The sequence below is a fragment of the Echeneis naucrates genome, chromosome 12 (assembly GCF_900963305.1).
Source record: "Echeneis naucrates chromosome 12, fEcheNa1.1, whole genome shotgun sequence".
In the NCBI taxonomy this organism is placed as follows: domain Eukaryota; kingdom Metazoa; phylum Chordata; class Actinopteri; order Carangiformes; family Echeneidae; genus Echeneis; species Echeneis naucrates.
In genome coordinates, this window is record NC_042522.1 from 9864995 (window position 1) to 9890581 (window position 25587).

Here is a 25587-nt window from a genome sequence, read left to right on the forward strand (position 1 = left end):
TCATCTTTTTTGCAAATGTTATACACTTTGCGTGAATTAGAAGAAAAAGGAAACTCAACGGTAGGTGAGTTGACTCTGCAATCACCTGCATATATTTAGGAATTTGTCTTCAAATATTATCAGACCTTCATTTATATATTAATGGTAGGGGTGGGAATCTTTTACTATCTCATGATTCAATTCGATTCAAGTCCGAGTTTTGGGGCTAACATTCGATTCAAAATTATTTGATTCATCATGATTTCTGCTTCAATCTATAGGTGGACCCACTCCAGTCTGACAGAATGACAAATGGAGAAATTAAAGTGTCTTTTTCACATTTATTAAGTTTTAAACATTTATCCATGCTTACATGGAATTGGTGCAACTGTTGCATAAAAGAAATATCACAAATTGCTTAAGTAACAAAAATAAAAGTGTGTCTTTATAAAAAGGGTTCCTCATTTTGCAAAACTTGCACACTTTGAAGCTAATGTCGAGCTCTGTCTTTCTGGGCATTCAGTAAATAGGGCCCTGTAAAATCTGCGATCTCGGAATCACAGAATTAGACATTAAAAATGGAAATGAATCCTCTAGCTTCCTTGTTTTTTCTTGTCATTTTATTCAGTTAAGTCTTTTATGAAGACTAGTGGACACAACCTCTACAAGAAATAAACTGTACTATACTATACTATGACATAATATTGGTAATTTAAATCACCTATACAATCTATGTATAAGCTCAGATATATACATCAGGGATGTGAGAATGTGATCTGTAGACTGAGGGGAAAAAAAGACATGCACATTGAAACGATACATCTTCTCGGGTACAAAAATCTATATGTGCATATACAACAAGCAGAAGTGTTGGCATGTTGCATAATCTGAGAGCTGAGCTGCTGCCTACAGTCTGAATCCCTTATCCAGCTCCTGAGGAGCGAGGCTGCTGCCAAGCCCTGGAGCTGGAGTCTGAGGAGATGCAGCATCCGATACAAGCCCATCAGTCTGGGCTTAACAGCTGAGCAGGTGGAGGTAAGTGGGGTGTGAGAAAAGCTATTTAATAAATGGGCCTCATATATGGAACAGAGCCAGTGATGAATTGCCTCACTAGAGGCCAGACAGTCGCATGTTGAGAGAAGATTTATTCTTCTTTTCATGTTTTTTGTTCACATTACTAGTTCACCTCCTTCATTCATCGTTTCAGGACTGTAATCATTTTATTTAATTATTAAAAACCTTTTAGTTGGTGTTGTTAACATGTTAAATACCATCTGATACTCTGATCATAGAGCCCTTTACAAATGAATTTGTTTGACTAACTTTAACAAGGATTTAAGAAACTGAAGACTAAGAGCGCAGTTACAGCAGTTTAATGCATTTGCCCCTGCATCTGACATCTCTATCTGTTTTGTATCTGTTTAAAGAGAGATTTTCTTTCATGTGCATAAACAGAAAGAGGTTTCATAATTATCTAGTGTTTGCACAGCGATGTGCAGCATATGGTCTTGACGGCTCACCAGTGGACCAAAGGCGATAATTTTGAGGATGCACTCAAGTGTGAACAGGGCTGTGAAGACGATGTTTAAGTATTTCAGCATAGACTCATAGAGGTCTGGAGCTCCATAAAACTGTGGACAAAAGAAAAAACATTCACTGATTATAAATGTCAAAAGACACAAGGGACCCAAAGCTGACACCATTTACTGAAGAAACTGAAGAAAGAATATGGAACATGACAGCATGAAAAAATTTAACTGATGAAGGGGAGAACTGGACACATTGGTGCCGTGCAGCACTCCTGAGAGAAAGCAAAACTTTCACCATCTTTTCGTTTTAAATGCTAAACTTTCACTGAAACACAATTTAATATCTCGCTATTGAAGGTGACAGTATTTTACAGAAAACTCCTGGAGACTATGGTGACAGGTCAATAAAACTCCTGCTCAAAATATTTATTTTATTTTACAGAGTAAACTAGATGAGATATAGTGCATTCAAATAACATGCATTGCTGCTTGTAAGGAGATTTTGAAACCACAATTTGGCTGTTTCCCTCTGTTTTAAATCAGCTGGCTGTAACTTACAATCATCCTTATGAGGACAGACATGAAAGTGTTATTGATCTGCTCATCCAGCTATACTAGAACGCTACTAAGCACATTTCCCTAAATGTCGACCTTCAAACTGTTTATATGAGCAGCTTTTCGGAGTGCCAACAGACATTAATACAGTACAGAGGAGAGATGCCTGAGCTGTAAAGTCATGCAATAGTGACATAGATAAATAACCACGGGTTAGTTCACAAATTCATTTTTCTTTACTGTCAAAGCATTTCTGCTGTCTGATTTAACAAAGGGCACTATAACAACAATGCAATCTGACAAAAAGGATGCAACAGTAAATCTTGTTGGATAAATTTGGAGGTGTTTTCACCCATGGAGCTCTTCCCTGCTCTCAGCCTGCATTATACACACTGGCTGATTCATTCCCTCAGAGATTTTCTCCTCTGAGTAGATGAATAAAGGAACTGCCAAGACACAAGCTCTTTTCTCTGACAGCAGCAGGCAGTGTTTGGAGGACGTGCCACAGAAGTTTGCTGCTGCTGCTGCTGCTGCTGCTGGGGCTGTTTGATATGTAATTGCTGACCATGTTTTAAAGACAGACCGTGGCTGCTGATTGCATCTGTGTCTTAAAAACTAAATTATTCAATCCTTCATATTTACGGGAAGGAGTTTCTGTAACCCTTTTAATATTTTAGCAGTGTGTTGTCTCATAGTGTGTTGTCTCATGCTTCACCACCATTCTGGTGGTGAAGCATTAGGAACTGGTGCTGGTGCTTTGCCTCATTAGCTAGAGGGATCACTGACCTTCATCATCAGCACGACTGTGTTGAGGGCGATTAACGTCATGATGGCGTACTCAAACGGCGGCGACACCACAAACTTCCACATCTTATACTGGAAGGACTGTTTGTTCTCTGGCATGTATCTCGTCAGCGGTTTTGCGTTGATGGCAAAGTCGATACAAGCTCTCTGTTGGAAGGGAAGGCAAATGAAAAAACTGACAAAATTTCCATCACACCTTTCTTCAAAAAAGAATAATAAAGTGCTGGAAATCAACAACATGAAAGACAAACTGGCAAGCCACCAGAGGTTTGTCTCAACAATTTGTAATATGAAAAGCTGAGATGTTCTTTGATCATGAGCATGATTTTAACAAAGGCCCTGTGAAAGTGAGATGAACATAAACCCCACTGCTTTCCTTTAGTATCTCATACTGTTTGAGGGAATTGTAAGTCTTATTAGATATAAATTGCCTGCAAGTAATATTTAGAACAGGATCAGCATGCGCTCTGATTTCTAATGGAGGAAACATTTTGTGATGAATTGCTGAAACACTCAGAAGCTAATGTTTCTGCACTTAATCAGTGTATTGCATATGAAAGACGGTTGGGGGGGTCTTTATTTTCCAGGAGAAAAATCAACAAGCTGCTTTCTTTCCCACCTCATTCTTCTCAAGGCTACACTCCGACATGGCCTTGTCTCCTTGTTCCTGAAAGGTGATGATGATCAAAGCCACAAATATGTTGACAAAGAAGAAGGGGAACACCACAAAATAGACCACATAGAAGATGGACGTCTCCATGCGGAAGCCTGGACTGGGACCCTGATCTTCATAGGTAGCATCCACCGAGTGCTTCAGCACCCTGAAAACAAGGAAAGAGTTGTACTGGAAATGTTTTTATTTCCCAGGTGAGAAAATCAACATGCTCAACATGACCAACCTTGAACGATTTAACACAAAGCTCGAACAAAACAATACAAATTAAAAACAAAACAGTCAAAAAAAAGCAACAAGTCAGAGATGTATCCAACTAATCAGACAGTCAGGGAAAGAGTTCTTTCTCCCAGGTGGGCTAGAGAAGTCTGACCGTTACTCTCCGGCTTGAGTTTAGTTTTATACAAATCGTATCTGGGCAGATCAAACAGTCTTGGTTGTTGTTTGTCCATTGTTTTCTAGGGGTCAGATGAGCCCTTCCTGTCCTGCAGTTATGTTTATGAACTCCTGCGACAAATGCTACTGTACTTCCGACTATCTCCACAGGATCTTCAACACAGAGCTTCAGAAAGAAGGGCATTTGGAGTCACACAGTTCAGATTTCCCTGACAAGGGTGACCTTACAAGAGATTCATACATAACCAACTCTGCAGAAAACTACATCCCAAGGCAAAGTGAAGTGATGCTTTGTAGAACACCTGCAGAGGCTGAGCGAATCAAGGCCTTACCTCTGCTCTCTCTCTGGAGGGGACATCTCTCTCACCAATGGCTTTTTTTGGACTTCAGACTACAAAATATTTCCATTACCCCTGAGTTTCATAATTTCCATTTCCAATCACAGTCAGGAGCCCTGAGTGCCTTGAGCAAAGTCTACCCTGACAGACTTGGATCATTACAGGTGTCAACTAGAGCCAGAGCTGCTGTGCAGTCAGACTCGCTGAGCTCTGTCTGTATATTTTCCATAAGCTGGTTTATAACTTGCTGCTCTGAGGGAAGCATACTATAGCTTTGGGAGGTCCTACATAAATAAATATAGTGATGATGAATAAGAATTACCATGTTTTTAACTCAAGCAATTTAGGATTTTTGGTACTAAAAATCAATTATTTATTTTAGAAAAGATTGTGCTTCTTGTGGAAAGCAAAATGTCTTTGGTTTCCTAAACTCTTAATCCTTCTAAATACTGTTGATTTTTATTTATTCATTTATACATTTTCCTCTTTTGGCTTTTCCCTATTTGGGGTTGTGACAGCAACGCAGCTCTGTGACTTGTATGATTGCGTTGGCTACAGTCTTTACATCGGATGCTCTTCCTGTCACAACCCTCCCCATTTATCCAGGTTTGGGATATGCACAAGCCTATCACTGGTTTGCCTTGTGGCTGGAATTGGAACCTCTGCATGCAAAGCATGCAGCGCTACCACTGAGCTACGTCCTGGGGCAATGATAAAGACTGTTGATCTTAATGTAAAATTCATTTCTTTCCCATGCTGTCTGCCTGCAGGTGTGCTGAGTGTTTCAGCACAAATCCGCGAAAGGAATCCAAACGCGAAAAAGATTCAATAATTCAGTGTTTACGACTCAACCATCGATTGTTAGCTTTTATTTGGTCATTTATCTGTTTTATCCCTTAGATAATCAAACAGTTCATACCACTGTGTGCTGCTGAATTAATGTGGCATTTTATGCATTAAAGCTGCCCACATAGGCTGATGTGAAGTCGATGACTCTGACTTACACTGGCCAGCCCTCCCCGGTGGAGACAGTGAAGAGAGTCAGGAAAGCCCAGAGAACATTGTCGTAGTGGAACTCGTACTTCTTCCACACTCTGGGCTGAGCTTCTACATCTTCTCTGTCATATTCGAGAAACTGACCCCTGAGATGGACACGTGCGAAGGACACGAAATGTGAAAGACATCAACTGGACAGTCAAATCAGAAAAGAAAAAGAGCAGTTTGAAATGTCAGTGCAAAGTCGGACAGGTGACATTGGACATTTGAGTGATTTTGGGTGACGTACCTGCAGTCTTTCTCCAGACCCTTGGACTCGTCAGTGCAGTAGAAGAATTTGCCCTTAAAGAGTTGCACAGCAATAACAGCGAAGATGAACATGAAAAGGATGTAGACGATGAGGATGTTGAGAACGTTCTTCAGAGAGTTTACAACGCAGTCGAAGACGGCCTGAAAAATATTCGCACACAAACACATACAGATTAATACACATACGTAGCTGCTCATAGCTGCACATTGCTTTGCTTTGCGGAGACTACAGTCCATTCCTAGCAATCTCCTAATTGTTGTTTATTGGTACAATTAGTTTCAACAAAGGTGAAAACTTCATATTAAAGAACCCTGACTAAATTGTATTTAAAAAGTATCACTTGGAACACAAATTCCTTATTTTAATTTCTCATAAGAGGAAGTGTTTTTCTGGCCACTGGAGGAATCAATTTCACAACTATTTAAGCATGGGAGTAGAATTTCTGAATGATAATTTGATTCAACTTGTGCTAGCATCTTAAAAACAAATGCTTTTTTGGCAAACGTTTGTTGAATGTAGCTCTAGAAGTTTAAGCTTTATGGGCTTTTAGCAAAACGAAAACGTTCAGAGCCAAACGATTACCCTAAGTGCAGCATAAGTAAGTAAAGCTGGTACTTTCTTTTTTTTCAAAAAGCTTTTGTCCTTGACTGAAAAACCCATTAGCTGTAGAGTAATTTATATCTTCTCCATTTACTCAGCTCAGACAATGTACTGTACGTATCTGTAACATATCTTGAACACATCTTGGGAAAAAAGAAAAAGAAAAAGAGAGACTGGCCAGAAAAACAATAGCACTGTTGGTAAAAACTAAAAACAAACTATGACTACAATGTTTGCACTTGATCTCCATGTGACCGAGTTATTCATTACTGTTATCACTCTCTAAACGGAGGTGACATGATGTTATTCTGAAAGTGGATTTCTGGCCTGGACTGAATTGAATTGGTTGGACCATGTGCGGACTTTGGCTCTGAAGATGCTTTGGCTAACATGCATCTTCAGAGTATCTGGTCAGCCCTCAGAATGTCAGTTCCCACCTGCCTTAAAATGTGTCTGCTCGAGTCACATCAGACCTCACGTCCCCATTATGTGCTGTTTTTAGTCAATCGAATTGACAAGTCTGCTGTGAATGTGCTTGTGTGTAGTTGGAGAGAAAGCAAGCGTGAGAGAAAGCATGGGTTAGGGAAAGCAGTGGGGAGGGGATGAGCAATCCAATGCACTGCACACTGCTCTACAAGGTTTTATTTGAATATTTTCACTTCATTGGAAGCTGTTTTGGAATAAATCAGACCATTACAGAGGACATCATTAGATGCAGAGGCAGTGGTCTTTCAATGTGGCCATGGACACATTTGGTCTAATATAGCTCAGACAACCTCAGAACATGTGGACTAAGCTGTGATCAGGTCACCTGACACCAATTATGATACCAGGTCTCAGGTCAGGTCTCAGGTCTCTCAAAAAAAAAAAAAAGAAGTGCTGGAGCAGAACACAGTAATTTTTTGGAACCATGTGTTTTTTAGTATAATTCTTCATTATATATATATATATATAGTAGTATATATTTTACGTATTATATCATCATCATTCATCATCATCATCATTATAATTTATGCATTTATGAAATAAAAAATGTGCTTTATAATAAGTAAGTCAGCAAACGCAGTTGACACAATATTTATTTGTAACACAGCCATCTAAAAAGTTTCTTCTAAGCCAATGTCATACACATCTTATGGTCTGCAATCTCCTGCTCATAACACACACACGGTCTCCAGTGATTTCTCCATCAGACTGTGCTGTGATCTGTCTGTGAAATGAACTGCTTTGTCTATCTATCCTGACATGTATGCAGTGTAACCAGTGCATATTTTGCTGAATGACTGACTGACATCCAGTCTCAAGAGAGAGGATGGAGCATGATCCCCCTTCTCTCTACCGGTCTATCAAACTCCTCTGCCCAAGTATGCGAGACGAATTGTGTTTGAGCATCTGTCTGCCAGCACTCATCTGTCTCAATCATTTTGCTTCTATTACTCCAATCAGATCTCTTATCTTTTGTCAGATCCATCACTTTTGCATGATCAACTGCCTTATACGCACCAGAGGGAAGCTGTCATCTCTGCATCAGAGAAAACAGTTGACGGTCTCACCTAAATGAGGGTCGCCACAGCATATTCTCATTCTTACAGATTCTTTCTCACTCTCCTCATTTTTCAACCCACAGCATTCATGCTAAAAATTATTCTCACTTAGATCATGAACATAAACATTCTACATTTTCACAACCAAAGCTGCAACCTTTGCAGCTGAGAGTAAATCAGACAACACTTTCATCCTTTGTACGTCCACTTCCTTCCAAACTCAAAGTGGAGTTAATAAGCAGTGTCGGTTCATTAGCAGGTAGCTGGCTGTCAGCATTCGTCATTCTTGAATACCTGCTCGATATGCAGGTAAACCACTAACTATGCTGGGAACAGAAGCTAGTTATGTTTTTATCCATGTTCCATCAAAACTAGTGTTTGGTCCATATTGGCCATAAAAGTGGTGGTTTCACGAAAAGCTTTACAAATAATTTCATAGATAATATGCCAATGTGTCTTCATTTGGATTCATTGCTTCATTAATGTGTACTTCAGTGTCACCACACGACACTGACATGAACTATTTTACTCACCTGGTGATGGAGAGAGGCCCATTGAACAAAGTTCAAAAAACTATTTTTAGCAGACCAAAGGATTTTTTATTTTCGAGGAGTTGGAGGTCTCAATCGCAGACAAGTTTGAAAAGATGTGTGTTAGTGATTTAAGGACGCTGGGCCACCCGTTCTGGTGATGAAAAGCTCTTGTTCGCATTCAGAACAGAATCATTGTTTTTGAAAGTCACAGTTTGAAGCATGTGTGTTTTAGATCCAAAGTGATTTCACAGATTCCGTACAGACTGAATAGAGTGTTGGAGACTCTCCCCTGCAGCTGCTGTACATAACTAAACAGGAAAACGCATACAAACCTCTCACAGCCGCCTCCAAGTCTTAAAGCAGGAGTGTTTGATGCTTAAAACACAGTCTCTCTGGGGTTTCACCCATTCTGCCCATGTTTAAATGTAAAATCTCTCTCCATGATGTTCCATCATCTAGTTCCAATTTATGTGACTTTAACCTCCTGTCCTTCTAAATCGTAGAGGTCAAGCATGTTTCATCTAGAACTACACATCAAGGATTTTAAAATATCAGATATACCTCTGATAAACAGCCCTGCAGATGCATTTGGTCGGTTATTTTCTGACCACTGCAGCAACAGCTCTGATTGGGTTTTTTTTTATTCTATCTTGTGGACTGGGTGGGTGACAGATTGGATTACCGTACCTTCAGCTTGGGCAGTCGTTTAATGGTCTTGAGTGGCCGCAGGACTCGGAGGACCCTGAGGGACTTGATGGTGTTGATGTCCTTGCCTTTCGTCCCTCTGTGCAGAGCGAGAGTACAATCAGTCTGGGTGATAGAGTGCAACTGATAATGATGTAAACCATCTCAGCCCATCCCCCAGTAACCAGAGCCAACTGGCATAAATAAAAACTGTGAATGAGGAATAACTGTTTTGTTAGTAGAGAGCATGCATGGAGGTGTGTAACATTATTCTGAAGAAACATGCTACAACAAATATAATAGATTTATGTGTAAATACGTCCGTTCGTTCCCTTATCTCATCCTAAATACATCTTTTTTTCTTTCACGCTTCGTACTTTCCTTCTATCATTTCCTTCTGTCGCCGATTTTGTCGTTACTCTGTTCCAACCTCTTCTCCTCTTTTTTTCTTTCTCACTTTTTCTATTGTTTAATTTTTCTGTCCCTTTAAGTATCGCAGCACAGCCCCAACACAAAGTTCACCTGATGGTTCTGGAGAATAACATGAAGTGTTTTCGACTAGCACAAAGAATCAGCCCCTGCTGCAGGAAGGAGCTTCTTTGCAGGAACCACTGCTGTCAGTCACTGCTGATGCTGCATGTTGTGTTGACTGCTCCCGGAGTGGGAGGTTGGTGTGGGGGTTTAAAAAGTAGCGGTTATGCTAATAACATACAGCTGAGCCATCACTCACTTGGAGACTGACATTGGCCAAGGACAGTGGGATTTTTAATTAATCAATCACACAAACAGACAATGTGACTGTCAATCTTGATAAAATGGTTTTCGCATTTGTTTCATTATTACTTTGCAGAAGCGAAAAGTGAGAGTGTGTAAATATCTATAAGAGTTTCATGTGTTAAGGACAAGGAGAAGGACACAAGGATACTAGGAAGGAATAAAGTCTAAAAGCCTTGTTAGTGGCCCCTAAAGACCCCGCGTCTCCTCACAACATGATGTCCCCAGGGTCAGGATGCTGATTAACCAAAGCTTTCATCCACCATGGACAAAGACTCCCTATCTCTAAAAGTAATTAATAATGCATTACAGAATACATACAGCCTTTACCAAATCTTCCTCATAGAGCCACTTAATATTAATGTCCAACATCTGCTCACTCTCGCTCAAATGGGAGTTCAGTAAAAGGTCAGGGGTCATAGTACTTTAGCTACACATTGTTTTACAGAGGCGTTTACTAGAAAGTCGCTGGGATAAAATGCACAAATTGAAACTGAAACATGAATAGTATTAAAATCGATATTTTAAATGCAACCATTTGGCTGGTGGAGTGTCTTTGGGGACTGCACAGCGGGTGCATGAGGCACGAGTTAGGTTCAACAGTTGGAGTAGTGGATTATATCTACATTTAAATGTACAAATGTGTATAATATGGTGAGATGGGATATAGTTCAAACACAAGAGATGTATGGTTTCATACATTGAGGCCTGGTGGCCTTTTCCTTTCTCAAAGGAAAACTAAGGCTAACAAAATATCATGCAGCTTTCATGCTCAGATGACTCGGTTACCCTGACATGCAATCTGCTACGTCAATGCCAGTCCTCATTATTCAAGGAGCTTGACGCATTGAGATGACAAGAACAGTCTTCCAAAAGCTTTCAGAAGTGCCGTGGGCAAGGAAGATGTAGTATGTGTGTGTATGTGTGTGGATGCAATGTTGTGTGTTCACATCAACTGGGTGCAGATCAGCAATGATTGCCCCTCCTGAGAGCAAGGAGCATTTCCTGTTTAGGGACGCAAGAGCTGATGTCAAATCAGAAGCTCTTCACAGCCTCAACAAAACAGGATGCACACAACTTTTTCATTTTGACATTTCTTTGGCAGAATGTATAATAATTATTAGGCTAATACCAAAAGCCAAGCTAAATTTATGTTTTAAAATCATTATTCACAGCACAACACTGGGATTGACTGAACTGTTCTGGTGCAGAATCAGCAGTTTATTTTATTTTTTATTTGTTCAGCTTTGTACTGATTATAAATTTCTCCCTTTTGAACAGATTTCTAACATTAATTTCTTTAAATTCACTGACTACGGGTGAATTCAGTTAAGTGAAGGGCAGGCAGGCAAATCAAACTGCACCTTGTAATCTGTTTGAAATTTCACCATTTAAAGCCGTTTTAGCCATGATTAAAGGAGATTTAAATGAAGATGAAATGATAAAGAATTTTCAATTTTGACACTACAAATATACAGGCTGGAGAGTGGACGCAAATTCATACCAGTGCAGGTCTGCAGCTTTACATTGGCCTTCTGAAAGCTATGAGGCAGAGCTCCCAATATTTTTCTTTTGTTATGGTGTCCTAATATTGGGACAGGTGGTTACTTTTCTAATGGGGAAGAGAGGGAGGGAAATCATGGTCATATCCCAAAGCACCTTGGGATGGAGTTTATTGAGGAAGGTTGATAAAAGGAGTGTTCTCTATTTCACATGTGGGGAAAAGGGACTAGTGGGTCATTAAGCAGAAGTTAGATAGGGACAGTTCCCACCTGGCCACGCTTTGCTGCGATCTGATGAGAAAAAGCAATGATGAGGACACATACACACAGAGGCATAAGATACATAAACATAGACACCATCCACACAGAGAGCAAATGAGCACATAAAGAAAGACAGGCGAAGCGAACAATTATTCAGCTTTTAAAATGACAACACCGATGCTATGAAGAGAAAACAAAGGTAAGAGATAAAGAGAAGCACTTAAAATAGTCGTCCTGGGAGAGAGCAAAGCACTGGACAAGTTGGATTTACATCAGTTAGTGATTATGTGCACTGGACATGTGAATAAATCAAATCTATAGCAAGGGCATAGTCATGATGCAACGGACGCTCTTTTTTTTTTTTTTTACTGTGAAGGATGACAAGGGGACACTGTCAGTGAGAACAATACACTGTAGGACGATGTTCACACAGCAGGTGAGATAATACAGTAATGTCTTATCCCTCAGATCTGTTTTAATGACAATCATAATGCATCTGACTTTTCCAGTTTTGGTGTTGCCCGAAGAGTCACCGCAGTTTTAGTAGCTCACATAATTCATTAACAGGCGAATTTATTGAAATAAATGAGAACTCTTCAACTGGATTTTTATTTTGTCAACAGCCAAAAAAAAATCCATCCCAAGCAACAATTACCACAAAAAAAATTGTTACAACTGCAGGACTTCCAGCACAAATCACATCAAATATTCTATCCAGACCTAAATGTAATAGCAAATTTTGTGGATCAAAGATGAAGCAGGTTTGTCCAATTTGTAACCGTGATGGATGTTTACAAAGGACAGTTTGGTATATAATTGTCAAGCGTGTTAATAAAACAGATGATTAGAGGTACTTCCCAATAAGATAAGATTTTCCATTAAGCTTTGCAATGTGAACAACGCCTCTTAGATGTTTATGTGCCATGAAAGTGAGCTGATGAGGGAGACGATGGGAGGAACAAAAGGCTGAACAGGAAGTGAACTTGGGCAGGATGAAGGGGAAATGGTTTGATCTGATACTGTGCGTTAAGTGAATGTTACTCCTCCGCCTATATAATAAGAGGATCACCACACACCAGACCGAGCCTGTTCAACAAGCGTTGTTTCTAAAAAACAAAAAAGAGATGATTTATAGCCACAGCTGTCTTGGTTTAATAGTTTTCAATTTGCAGATTTTTTTTTTTTTTCCACAGACAGCAACAGTTAGATTCTTGTTATCCATGAGTGTCTTGGAGCACCATTTACTTGTTTCTGATTTACTCACTGTGGCCCATTTCAAATTATGGATACTGTACCTACTAATATATATAAAAGATATGTATGATAAATGGAAAAAGGTAATTACATTTAACACGCATTTAACTCAGTCACAGTCATGTTACACAAGCAGAGTAAATGCCACCATCTTTGATGGAATAGAAAATAACAAAATATGACATTTGTTCCAAGACTGCTGCAGACGCTTCTATATACCCTCTGCAATGTATACCAGATGAGAAGGACAGGAAGGAGAGCAGGAGACACAAACAGAAGACAAATACATGGATGGAGCGATACAAAGGCAGAAAGAAAGAGAGAGAGCAGGCATTACCCCATCAGGCTCCTGAAAGCAATCCAAGCAACAAAGAAGGAGGGAAAAAGTGAAAGAAGACAGAGAGAGTCAGCAACAGATAAAAGACAAAGAGAAGTATCATTCTGCAGGTGGCCAAAAGAATAAGAAATCAGAACAACAGGTGTCACAAACAAAAAACAAAGGGTGACAAGGTTTCAGGAAAGACTCAATACAGAAGAAAATAGGCGAAACAGCAGATACTGTTATATATAAAATCTGCAGAGGATCCAGGCTAGTAGGCTCATTTCTCCCTTTACACCCCTTTATAACATTTATTTTCACTTGGCTTCATGTTTAAATGACGCTGAAACTGAAATTTATTCTTTAATGAGTTCAGGATAATTTCAGGGACTGTAATGAACTGTAGATAATGGAATTAACCAAAGAGTCCATTTGACAACTACTGGACTCACATTACTAATATAGCCCTACAGTAACCAGTGATTGATTTGGTCCATTAGTCACTGGTAAGCAGTACCAGCATCAAAGTGAGGACTTATTACGCTCTATGTATATTACAGCTACTTTTTGATAAATTACAATCATACAACAGATATGTCAGCAGTGAGCTGCTACATTTTCACAATGCGTCACCTTTGACGTGTCAGTCAGTCAGTGCATGGCCCATTAGCCAACAACCAGGAAGGGGCTGTGGGGACTTTATGTAACAATGAAAGATGAGTTTGACACAGTCATGTCAGCAAAATAACCCCAGGCAGCACAAAAGTCTAAGAGTTTATGGGAAGTAATTGGATGAATTCAATGGATTTGTTTGTTAGAGCAGAACGCGGGAGGAGGCCTACCTCATCCCAGTACATTACTCTGCTAGCCCGATCAAGGGACAGACCAGAGAGAAGGAAATGGTAGCTAAAAAAAAAATGCTACAATACCACACAGCTACATAGTGATTTGCTATTGCCTTGTTCTGGAAATACATATATTTAGACTGATTAGAAAAGACATGCAGGAATAACAGAAAAAGTTGACTTACGAGCAGGCAAAGGCCACCAGAGCTCCGCTGACCACAATGAAGTCCAAAATGTTCCACAGGTCACGGAAATATGAGCCAGGGTGCAGCAGCAGGCCCAAGTCAATCATCTCGAGCCACAGATAAAAAGAGAGTCAGAAACTGTCACAGAGATTTCCTACGCTTATCCTCTCTAATTAGATTGTGCAAATCTTTGAAAGATTTTTTTGCAGAGGCCTAGATATAGATCCCTTTCATTCACAGCAGCGAAAGGAGAGGTGAATAGGTTATTAGAAAAACCCACAAACCTATCAGCAATGCCCATGCTGCTCTCCACTGCCTTTTTAGTAAGCACAGATTTGATTAATGGTAGCTCACACACTGTCAGATGTCTAAGTAAAGGAATAAACAATCACATTTCTGCTGAAAATGATATTTGAACATGAAGCAACTGAAACTGCAAGAGGAGGCAGGCTGATTGGCGTAAATGTCAAAAAATTATTTTTAAATGTTGAAATTTTCAAACTCTTTTATCCCAACCTGGAATCTGTTTTTTGTTTTTTTTTTTTACCTGCAAATTGCTTTACAAAACTTACTTTGTGGGTTTCTTTCAAAGCTAAAATCAAAGAGTAGCTCCAGTCTTCTCACCTTAATCACCATCTCAAAAGTAAAAACTCCAGTGAAGACGTAATCCAGATACTTAAGAACCTGAAAAACACAGTGCAAGAAAATATGCTGTGAGATGGCTCATCTACAGATCCTGTGACAGATGCTTTCAGTTTGAGACACTTTGTAGTGTGTGCGTGTGTGTTTGTGTTTTTGTGTGAACGGACCAGATATGCACAACATGTTCCTTTGCCCTGCCAGAGGTCTCAGACTCTGTCAGCTCTACACTCCCCTGCACAAGCACACAGCGCCTGAGTGCCCACGCGAACGCACACGCACAAAAACAACGCGCAAGTAAACACACGTACAACATCACCTCAGATTCCCTTTATGCTCCTGACTTGAATGTTAATTAGCTGTGCTTGCCCGTCAAAATGCAAAAACTCAGGTCCCACGTCCTCATTCCCAACATGAGCTAATATGTCACTTAAGAATATATTTATAGGCCAATAGAGTTTTGCCAAATTCCACGTAAATCCTTCCTCTTTTTTTTTTTTTTGGTGCTTGTGATGAATTTTCTCAAATTGGTGTCAGCATTTAATGCAAACGTGATTCAAAAAAGTGTTTTCTTGTGTTTCCTGCTGTTTGCGCCTTAGTGTCTGTGTGAAAGTCATGCGAGCATGCACATTTCCGTGCAAACATTTTCCAGTGTGGCTATGTGTCTTTGGACCTGTGTGTGCGTGTTTGTTGTAAACATGCAGATGTTTATGCATGCAGTCGGGATGTCGATCTGACTCACGTTGTTGCGTGGTGCGTTGGCTTGCACAGGGTCCTCGGCTGCCAGAGCAATGCTGCTCATGGTAATGACCATCAGGATGCACATCTCAAAGTAGCGTAGGTTGACCACGTAGTGACACAACCGCCGCACCCTGCAAGATCACACAGACATACACACACATATACATATAAATGTACAAATGCACAATGGTACAACTGCATGTGGAGTAGCGACAACTCATTAGGTATATTCAGGTGAAGTTGTCCAGGCCGCAGACGACACACACATCTCTTCATGTCGAAACAAAGATGAAGTCATAAAAGGCAAAGGAGGACATGCATCAGCCTCAGTGCTTATCTGGGTTAACAATGTGTTTTAACTGGATCAACATGTAACCGCTTCGAACCAACAAGGCCTAAAAATTTAAAGGACTGTCCCTCACCCTGTATCAGTTTTACACTCTGCTACAAGCCTCCCCAATGTGACATCCCAGTTTACAGAAGCCAACAGGCTGCATCATTGGTGCAAAGAAAACATCCAGGTCACCTTTGTGATGGAGCAATTGAACATGGCCCAAATTTGCCCAAACAAGATGCATGAAGTCTTAAAGGCAAATGTTGAACCTCTGGACATTCTTTTATGCTTGTAAGTTGAATTTTAAGTTTGTAGTTTGAAATACAGAAGGATCACTAAAGCCCAGGTAAAAAAACACAACCACTGTTCAAACAGGCCATCATCTGCACATCACCAACAACTCAGCTTTTAACACCAGCACCTTCACCAAAACTCCACCCAGAGACAAACAGCAGTGAGTTCCCATGCAGACAACAGAGGGTTGTGTCTCTTCAACTATGTAATTAAGTTACACATTTTACCTCTGGCTACAATCATCAGAATGTAAAATAACAAAATAGCAAAACAGCATTGACATTGCAAAACATTCTAGCAGTATTGATATGTGATTGGCCACCACAGTGCTGTGCTGGATGATTAACCATTTTGCTTTCGCATCCAGTGACTTTTTGGCAAAAGAGCTTTTTGTTGGCACTACTGCTGCTTCTCTGCACAAATAAATGAGGGGCTGTGTTTTTCTGCAGATGGCCAATGTCATCTGCATGGAGCCTTCCTCTCTGTCTCATGCTGTCATTAGAGAAAAACATCTTGTTCCCAAGAAAACATTTCAACACACCCTTCATTGGCCGAGTGCCCTAGCACCAGATTGGTGCCTTTCACCCACCTCTGGAAAACAGAAGAGTGAGCGGGCACCAGCTCCTTCACATACTACACCTTAACACATGGACTTATCAGATTATATCAGCAAATTATTGGTCACATCTCCTGACAGCATAAAAATCTGGAGTTTAATTACTGAGCGCTCATTTTTGTATCCAACTAAAAAACCGACCCAGTTGACGGTGCAACACAACTATAACCAACAATTTTCTTGTGGAAATAATGATGAATTGATTCAGAAATAAGCAGATTAATTGTATAATATGTGGCCCTTTATTTCAGGAATAGTTTTTTAGGAAGTGAAGTAAATAATTTTGGTGCTGATACAGTTCACTATGTGTCTGTTTTTCTGGATGTGTATGAAAAATTGCTCATGTGTGGATATTAGGGACTTTCTGTTGTTTTTAATTCAACCCAAACTCAGTCAGTGAGTTTAATTCCATATCACTCTGCTCAGTCACCCCACAATCATGACTCACGGATTCGTTTGCCCAAAGATGAACATGGAGCTGTAGGGAAGGATCTGCCGAGGCCCATTAGCTGCCTCCTCTTCCTCCAGATCTTTCTTCTCCTCGCTGAGCCGGAAATTGTCACAGTCAATGTTGTTCACTGGTGTGGAAAGATATATATAGATATTCATTTAGCTCAAAGAGGCACAAATGTTAGTACAAGAGGCAAGCTGTTTGCATTTGTTTGTATTTACATTGCTCATGGGGACTGGACTCCAAATGAGGGGGGATATAATAACCACATCAATGCATAAAATTAGCAAATGAAATAAATAAAATGGTGTTATTCAGATGCATAAACAGCCACAGTGAATTGGAAAGAGAAATATTTGTCTTTTAAACTGGAAATAATGTTTAATGAATATTCCCTTCATCAGGTTATTAACATAATACCTGGAATTACTGCAAAGACAGACAAAGTCCAAGTGCAACTAGTCTCCAAGCAGAATACGCTGTAGCTGTATTTGCTGGTTGATTTTTAATTATTGACACGTTGCTTGTTTTGATGCATTTGAATTTTATTCAGCAGTGTCTTTGCTGAGGTTTGGGGGTGAATCAACCTTCATTAGTCTTATTTAACCTTAACGACTCTCTGTAAAGTGATGACTAGTGCAAATTGCAGAATGCATAATTTAATTTAAGCAATATGACCGTGGCTAAAGCATCTCTGCCACACTCACCTCCTAATTTGATATGACCACACCCTGCTGTACTCACTGGGTATGATGGTTGTTTCTCCTGGCGGGGCAGTGATGGTGACAGGGATGTGGATGGCGTTGCTATTGAAGCCAGCCTGACCGGCTCTGGTGGAGTTCTTCTGGTTGTCAGCATCTTCTTGCTTCTCTCCAATACTCAGGCTACTGCGCATTATCTGTAGAGGAGTAGAGGCGAGGCCATTGTCCTCAACATCTGGCTGCCTCTCCCTGGGGAAAGAGTTTTGGATGCTATGACAGGCATCATAACACTCTGCTCTAGGATGCTTCAAGCTTTTTCTGCCGAATGAGATCCACGAGGAAAATTTGTATGCCCTCCTGGGAGGTGCACAACAACTGATGTGGCAACAAACTAGGAATTTCAGTTAAATAAAACCAGCCAGAGAGCTATGGGGAGTATATACATGATGTGATGACGTGTTGACATACACCAGGACCTGCAGATTAAATATTTAAAACACATAGTTAAGATACAGAATAAGTACGACTTCTAAAGGGCTCTTGTCTCACCTCAGATTCATCCAGAAACAGATTTATGCTACAGTACATTTAATGATTACAGATCAGCTTGCACATTAACATAAATCACAGTCACAAAGGCAATAACAGGCTGCAGTTGTTTGCTCAATCAGTACCATGACATTAGCACTCTGTTCAATGAAATTTCCCACCTTCATTTCTGAGAAAGGGTGCGAGGCTACAGTTCCTACATGGGGAACAAATTACTATGAAGCAGAACGATCACAGCTGTGAGAGTCAGGCTGCAGCTTGTACATTGGTACTGTAATGCTGCTCTGTACATAATGATGAACAAACTAATAACTTCCTCCATTTCCAAACACAGTGATATGTGCCCTGACCCGACTTGCGTGTCTGCTGTGCCTGGTTGGACATTGGACCAAAATATTTGCTTGAATGGGACTTTTTTTTTTTTTAATCTGCAATGGGCTCATGCAACAAGCACAGTGCTTCTCATACTGAACTGTATGAACTGTAAAATTAATGATCAGTTCTGATAATGGTTTTAACACTGAAACAGTTGCCATATTTTTGTGTTTACCGTTTTGAAAAAAGAATGGAAGGCTTTAAGAGATGCGTTTAGCAATTATGAAAATCTGTTGTATTGAAAACAGATTATAGGTAGATTGTTTTAAGGGGTAACTGCCAAACACCTGCTGTGTAAGCAACATAATGTGCCTCTCAAAGTAATTCCTCCATAGCTGTGGCACACCTCAATGAGAGAGGTGAGACTATTAGTTGTGCAGCATTAAGAAATTTCCCAAACTACTTTGTCTAACATGAATGAGACAGCACATATTGTGATGTGCCAGAGGTATCTTTCCTACATGCCACACATCAATTGGACATATATCAGTATCCATGTACAGTACCAAGGTGTTCCGCTGAACTGTCAACATTTCCCAGGTTTTTAATCACTGAAACAAGGGCAAACTGTCTTTTGTTCCATCACCAAGATGAGGGTTGACAAAATCTTGTCCGTTAACATATTCTGACCGGTCACTTATTGTTCATAGTGAGACCACAAGCTGACAACTTTTAACATGGATTCAGATTGTTGTTCAGTTTTCCTTCTTTGGGTCATTACTTGTACGAGTTATCATGACACTGAACTTTTATTCTTTTATTACTGAGAGGAAATGGCAAAAGGCTTGGCAGCTTTTGAAGTACGAGACAGGAGCAGGTAATGTAATGTGTTTTTCCTGAAAATAAAAATAAGTGTGAATTGTTATATAGTAAGTAATGCTACATAGCAGCGTAACAGTATGAGGAACATATCCATAAAAACAAAAAGCAAAAACAAGAAGCTAGGGAATATCTGCATCCTCACCTATGACCTCGGGATCCATTCTTGCTCCTCTTACAGTCATCTCCGTCCAGATTTGCCTGAACTCTGGCCATGCGGGAGCAGCGTCCTTTCCTCTCTCCATTATTATCCCCTCCTCCCCCCCTCCCCTTGCCATCTGCACCATTTGCTATCATGCCGTTTCCTTCTTTTGGTGGACGGTGGGAGTGGTGATGGCGATGTCCCCTTTCTTCTCCTCCTCCTCCTTGTGTATCGTTCTCCAGCTCAGGGGAGCCAGCCTGGTGGTGGTGCCGGTGACTCTGCCCTCCATCACGGCTTTGGCTCCTCTCCCCCCTCCTCTCTTTCACCTGGGTACCATCAGCGTTGTGATCTCTGCTTCTGCTGTGATGGATGTGATGTCTTCCGCCCCTGCTGTCACCCCCATCTTTGCTCTCCCCATTTCTGTCATGGTGGCGGTGATGCTTCCTGGAGGGTTGGTGAAAGTTCTCTCCTACGCCGTCCAGTCGGGGATCCCCCGCCTCCTCCTGTCCTGCTTCAGCGGGCCTGCTGGGTTTGTCACCATTCCTGGCCTCAACCACAAGTGGCCGGTCCAGGTGAGTCTTCATGTCAGGATGCAGGTGGAGGCTGGAGGACATTCGAAGGCGCTCCTCTGGGTCAAGCTCGTTGAACAGGGCTTCGCTGCTCGCCCTCATGTTGTGTCTCCTCAGCTGGTTGGTCCTTTGCTCCCACACTGACATGGCTTTTGCTGACCGCTGCTGCTCCTTACTGCACACAGGAATCACATCCACAGGAAAAATCATCAAACATACTGAAATAGAAACATTTTTGCGCTCTGTTTATGTATGCGCATTATAAGGTGATTTTCATATGGGTATTGGGTGATCATCATCATTCACAGTTCCATCCATAGCCATACAATTATTTGGTCAGCAGGCCCCTAATGAAGGAAAGTAACCAGAAAAAAACTAAACACGGTTCAGTCTATGGATGCTTCAACAAATGTTCACCATGCTTCTACAAATGTTCACCATGGTAAAGCATTCATTTACCATGCTTGAGCATTATATGGAGAAAGGAGCTCAAACCTTGGACAACAAAAATATGATTCTTTAATGATGGTTGAGGATCTTAACACTGTTGTTGTCACGATGTGACCCGATTATACAATAAACCTGGCTTACACTTTTATGATTTGCCTCTGTGGTTATGTGGTTATTTTACTAGCATGTCTTCAGCTAATGTATCCTTCTCTGAAATATCAAGCTGTGGGGACACAGCGCAATATCCCATGGTGTCTTCAAAACAAAAGAAGAGAGCCCAAACTCCTCTCAAAGGAAAACTAAAACCTGACCCCTGAACTAAAACAAGACTATACGAACTGAAACTGAAGCTACTAAATTTGTTTGTTTTGATAAAAACCTCAGGAGAAAGTTGATGTCAACAACAAAAAGGATCACATCACCTGTTTTGGTACAAATCCTTCATCAGAGCATAAAGCTAATGCTACCATATGCCTGTACAGCACCTGTTTAACACCAAATGATCATCCATCCATCCATCCATCTTCATCCGCTTATCCGAGGTTGGGTCACGGGCAAAAAGATCATGTTATTATATAAAATAATATATATTTCCGATTTCATTTCTCATTTCAGGAGCAAAGAATGAAAGCTGGTGGAAGTGCAAAGCTCAAACCTTTTCATTGACTTTATCTACTCTGATTCATTGTATCCTTGTCAGTTTGACAACTTTCAAAGGTTCCTTGTGTGTAATGTCTCCATATCGCTTCCATTGTGTCTTGTCCTTTGATGTAAGGTGACCTGAACATAAACTGAAACAGAAATCATCTGTTTGATCCAGGTTGTGTGTGCATGGGGCAGGCAGGACCAACATGCTATGGGTGATCTCCATTACTGACATGTATCTAATGTGGTAGTTTTGAACATGGTATTGTCTGCAAGAGTCAAAAACACAATCAAAAATCCTTTGATGTGTTGATGTTTCCATCTAACATGTGAGGGCATTGCATTCTGCTACTGGTTCTGCACAGTATGATTTATTTACATGGGGCTTTATGGGTTAGTTAAGTTTGTTCCATCTGGTCACCTGTACCTCAAGATTCGTCGGGTGGGGGAGGAGTAGACAATATAGCTCCTAAAAGGCAGAGGACACAGACAGAGGACATACAGTACACAAGACAAGTATCCACAGACCCATGAGTTGATAGAGAAAGAAAAGTGAGAGATGTAGCACTGAACAGAAAGTTCTTAAGAACGATATCTCATCAACACACAAGCAACACACTGAAAAACACACAACAGATGCGTCAAATAAACAAAGTTATGTCTAGTAATGAATTTGTGTTGTCTCCAGATGGTGAGATATTAAAGAAGCAATTCTGACCATCAACGTTTTATTCTATGCCGACAGCATATTGCCAGACAGGAAATCAACAGGTGGTCATTCGCTGTAATTTTGGCCTTGGTCTTTCAAAGTGACGTCTCGTCATCTATAATAACTAAAAGACTGGGAAATGCCAAGCTGCCTGTGATGATGACGAAGCTTAGAGAAATTACACATTCCTACACAAATTATTCACATCACTGAGCACAGTGCGCAAGACGAATTACTGTAGGCGCCAACACTGAGGATCTGGAGCCATCAACAAAGTACACAATGGTTGGAGAGGCCCAGAGGGAGACATAACTGTGTTTATGCATCAGTGATTTACACTCTGAATTACACTCACACTGGCCTCATAGCTTAAAGTGTGAAGTGTGTTTATGCTTTTTACATGTAACTGTGTTTCTGCTTTATAATATCACATTTCACTTTAACAGCAATTAAGACATGACAGACTATAATTTAGTTTTATCAAGGCAGAGAGGAGAGGAGAGGGAAGGACGGTAGAATAAAGAGAAGGACAAAAAATAACAAGAGAGAAGGAGAGAGTGGAAGGAAACTAAAAGAGGAAAAGAGAGGAGAGTATTATAACAGAGAATGATAACTCACGGTGACTGAATGCTGTTGACGGACGACCTGCGAGAGAGTGCATCTCGATTTTGCTTTACAAAACTGTACATGCAGAACAAAAACAAAAGAAAACAATGAGACACAACTCTGAAGGGGACAGGTGGACCATCTGTCTGTGAGAGAGTCCACCTGCCCCCTCCGCTGTCACAGTAAAGGACTCGTCTGGGCAACTACTTCAATAATGCAACAGCGACAAAAGCATGTTTTTCAAATGATACATTTTAGAAGAACAAAAAGTGAAACCCAAAAAACATTTAGGAGCTTCATTCCAAAGTGAAAAAGATAACAATAATACTGAAAAGATTATTTTGAATTCAACGTTTTAGGTATATTCAGACAGTTAAAGAAAACTAGCTCTGTACCCATTTTGGAATGAAACCCTGAGTTTCTCTGCAAAAGAACATAGAATCCAAATTAAAAATCTTTTAAATCAAAAGCAGATACTTTATAAGCTCACTCACGCATTAGCATAGTGTTCAACTTAAAATATTCAGAGACCACAGAAAGTAGCAAGCTCACATAATAACAATTATGACTGTGAAAAGGGAGAATGATTAGGGTTAGCTAACTCGAGCTGGTCATTTTCTACCGTATGGCCAACCTACAGTGACGAGGCTGGCAATTATAGAGCGAGGTGAAATCAAAACAAGCACTTAATCAAATGAATACAGAGCTCCGTCACAGCTGAGTCTTTTAGGATCCTTCTGATGTGAGCCAAATACACAGAAAGTGTCCATTCATGCTGTACAGTACTTCCACATTAACAGAAGAAATAAATGTTAAAAAAAATTGATTCACAACTGTAATATATAATATCCAGCATTACACATGACCACTTTCAATCTGCTAAGAAGGAAAATGCTCCAGTTTCCACTTTTCTTGACAGACTCTCATAATTTCAGTGTTCATCAAGGTGCTAAAAATAGCCTGAATTTGGAGGCGCAATTAATATGCTGGTTGACAAAAGACCACAGGACCTGTCAGTCACAGGGGCTGTGGCAAAGAGGGGGTGGGTCAGAGTTTTAGCATGACAGCAGATATCTGCGTTCATGAAGACATCACTATCATTATCACATTAGAGAAAATGGGAAAGTCTGACAGGGAAGATTAGGGTTTTCTTATATCTTGCTCATAAGCGTCTGCTGCGCCTCTTGCTTTCAATTAATAGCCTTCATCTCCTCAACTTTAAAAATGAGTCCAGGGGATTAAAAAAACTGTATAATTCCATGTCTTTATGTTAACTGATATAAATGAAAGTTTCCCTTTACAGATATATTTATATTTTGTGTTACTACAAAATGAGTGTATTTCCATGATCTGGCAGTATTATTTATTTTACTATGGAAAACTTGAGATGTTTGGTGACATTCATCCTGGACAACCCGTAAAATCAGTGTGCCACAATCCTTCTAGTCCATAATTGTTCAAAAACTCAGTGAAGCACTGAAATATCACATTGTTGTCTGACCATAAAACAAATTAGAAATTTTGTACTCGGGTTCCAAACTTGAGCAACATGAGGGATTGGTTGCAAAAGCTAAGAATGAAGTAGAAAAAGCTGGTGGAAACTAACATGTTTTGTCAGTGGAAACTTCCTTTATTGCCTCTCCATGTGGAGAAAGGAGATGGATGTTGAAAACAAGGCAGCACCACAGGAGCACTCTCACAGTGGATGAGGAGAAGCCCAGAATACAAAGAGATCGAACAGTAAGCATAAACACAGACGGTTCAGACTGAGAGTGGGGCCACACAGATGAGGGACAACACACTGAATACATCCATGTCCAGAGTGTGACTGAACAGAGCCACTGTCACTGACAGGAGAGTCTCTGAGACTTACGCAGCTATTGAGATGTTGGCTGCAGAGATTGGACTGACTTCCTTCACCTCCAAAGCTTTCTGCAGGGCGAGCTTCTTATTGGCTGCCTCCTCCTGCTCCTCCTCGTCCTTCAGCCAGAGACAACCAAGATATGAGAAATATTTTCACATCCTAACATGTGTGCACGAAGGCTCTGTTAGCGTCTTCAAATTCGACAACTACTCGTCTACCTTAGTCAGCTCCTGTGCATTGGCGAGGTTATCGACAGCAATGGCCAAGAAGACATTCAGAAGAGTGTCTGAATGAGAACAGAACTCAGGAGAAACTACACAACGACAGTAAGTAACCTGTGATGAGACAACACACTCAGAGCAGGGCCTATTCATGATCTGTGGGGCCAATATTTTGGTCGCTAGAAAAACATTTCAATATCCATATTTATCTTGAAGGATTCCTTATTCAGCCAATAGACACATTTTTGATCCTACTTGCTCCAGCTTTGAGTAAAAGCCTTTAATCATTTTCCTAACTGAGCTCTCCTGACATACACAAGCACTTCAGAACTGTCCCGCTGTAACAAACATGCTTTTAAATTCTGCGGAAAGAGGAGTTCATTGATATTAATGAGCCCATTAAAACGTTTGGGGAAAATAATTCATTATATTTATTAACAAGAATAAACTAAATATTTCCATCTCGTATTATTAGCCATTTATTTCTCCTATAATCAGTCGTAAATATACGCCAACAATAAATCAATGAATAAAACCAATTTATGACCCTAAAATAGAGAATGAACCCCTCATCAGTTATTTGAATGCACATGATCATCAGCTGCTATTGCTGGCAAATTTTTGCCTATGACATCCTAACATTGATAATTCTAATTCCAGGTTTGACATTTAAAGTATGAATATTAAAAGCTGCTTAATTAAGCCCCCTTGATTTTGAATGTGTTGTTCCACTGTAGGAGCTGATCACACCAGCAGAGAATTGAGACCATTTTGTCAGCTG

At 40.3% G+C, this 25587-nt stretch overlaps 1 protein-coding gene across 5 annotated transcripts in view; it reads right to left on the reverse strand.

The window, feature by feature from the left end:
* cacna1bb (calcium channel, voltage-dependent, N type, alpha 1B subunit, b) overlaps positions 1-25587 on the reverse strand; it is a 146871-nt gene that overhangs the window by 27872 nt on the left and 93412 nt on the right. For 4 of the 5 annotated variants that reach the window (XM_029515532.1, XM_029515531.1, XM_029515534.1 and 1 more), the window contains 16 exons: positions 24804-24871; positions 24595-24701; positions 22734-22796; positions 21834-21875; positions 19746-20486; positions 17901-18106; positions 17154-17283; positions 15463-15592; positions 14706-14765; positions 14082-14188; positions 8945-9041; positions 5560-5720; positions 5279-5416; positions 3487-3688; positions 2850-3014; positions 1500-1610 (listed from right to left, as the gene is read on the reverse strand). In XM_029515532.1, coding sequence (XP_029371392.1) covers positions 1500-1610; positions 2850-3014; positions 3487-3688; positions 5279-5416; positions 5560-5720; positions 8945-9041; positions 14082-14188; positions 14706-14765; positions 15463-15592; positions 17154-17283; positions 17901-18106; positions 19746-20486; positions 21834-21875; positions 22734-22796; positions 24595-24701; positions 24804-24871 — 2528 coding nt within the window. The remainder of the gene's footprint in view (positions 1-1499; positions 1611-2849; positions 3015-3486; positions 3689-5278; positions 5417-5559; positions 5721-8944; positions 9042-14081; positions 14189-14705; positions 14766-15462; positions 15593-17153; positions 17284-17900; positions 18107-19745; positions 20487-21833; positions 21876-22733; positions 22797-24594; positions 24702-24803; positions 24872-25587) is intronic. The other variant, XM_029515533.1, reaches the window with a different exon arrangement.